Source organism: Tupaia chinensis, unplaced genomic scaffold (assembly GCF_000334495.1).
Source record: "Tupaia chinensis unplaced genomic scaffold, TupChi_1.0 Scaffold144472_1, whole genome shotgun sequence".
NCBI lineage: Eukaryota > Metazoa > Chordata > Mammalia > Scandentia > Tupaiidae > Tupaia > Tupaia belangeri.
In genome coordinates, this window is record NW_006204331.1 from 597,068 (window position 1) to 597,956 (window position 889).

At 68.6% G+C, this 889-nt stretch overlaps 1 protein-coding gene across 1 annotated transcript in view; it reads right to left on the bottom strand.

Annotated features, from left to right (window-relative positions):
• KCNQ2 (potassium voltage-gated channel subfamily Q member 2) overlaps window positions 1–889 on the bottom strand; it is a gene marked incomplete at its 5' end in the record, with an annotated part of 52,517 nt that overhangs the window by 35,891 nt on the left and 15,737 nt on the right. The window contains 1 exon segment of the mRNA XM_027767722.1: window positions 381–471. Within this exon segment, the coding sequence (XP_027623523.1) occupies window positions 381–471 (91 nt within the window).

Here is an 889-nt window from a genome sequence, read left to right on the forward strand (position 1 = left end):
CACTGGGGGGCAGGACTGGGGGGGGCAGCACTAAGGGGACAGGACAGGGAGACAGGACGGGGGGAAAGAACTGAGGGAGGGCCAGAGCTGAGGGGACAACACTGGGGGGTGGGGAGAGAACTTCCCTGGGGGCAGCACAGGCAGAGAGGCCCAGGTGCATGCTGGGCATCAGGCCTGAGAAGCCCACCCTGTCACCAACAGCAGCGCAGAAATGACGCTCCTCCACCATGGCAACCCCCCCGGGACCCACACCTGGGGCTACACCGCGGCAGGCGCTCCCTTCAGGGGGCGAGGGTGGGCTGTGGCACCTGGGCTGTGGCACCGCGGGGGCGGGGGTGGGCTGACGGGGCAGGCTGAGCCCCGGCGGCACGCAGGCTCACCAGGATGTAGAGCGCGCCCTCGGAGCTCTTCTCGTACTCCTTGATGGTGGAGAACACGGACAGCACGAGGCACGAGAAGACCAGCAGGAACCTGGGGACAGCGGGGCCCCGTCAGCAGGCCAGGGCCGCAGGGCCCCGCCACCCCGCCTGCCGGCAAGAGCCAAGGACAGGACCCCCAGGACGCCACGGCGACCCTGGCAGCCACCCTGTGTCCAGCTGCTCCAGGAAGCCCCACTTCTCACCACGGCCCTGCCTCTGAGAAAGCCCCACGGCTCTGAGTAAAACGAAAGGACGCCACCCAGCGCCAGCTATGCCTGCACTGCCCACCCCAGGGGCACTCGGGGACGTCCCTCTCCTGGGTGTGCCAGCTCCCGCCCTGCCACAGCAGCGGGACACTCTCTTCCCACCAGCCCCAAGCTGAGCAAGGGCTCTTCAGGTGGCTTTCTTCGGTGTGGCTGCTGGAAGCTCAGCGCTTCCGCTTCCCTGGAAGGCCTCCCCGAGGGCCAAGG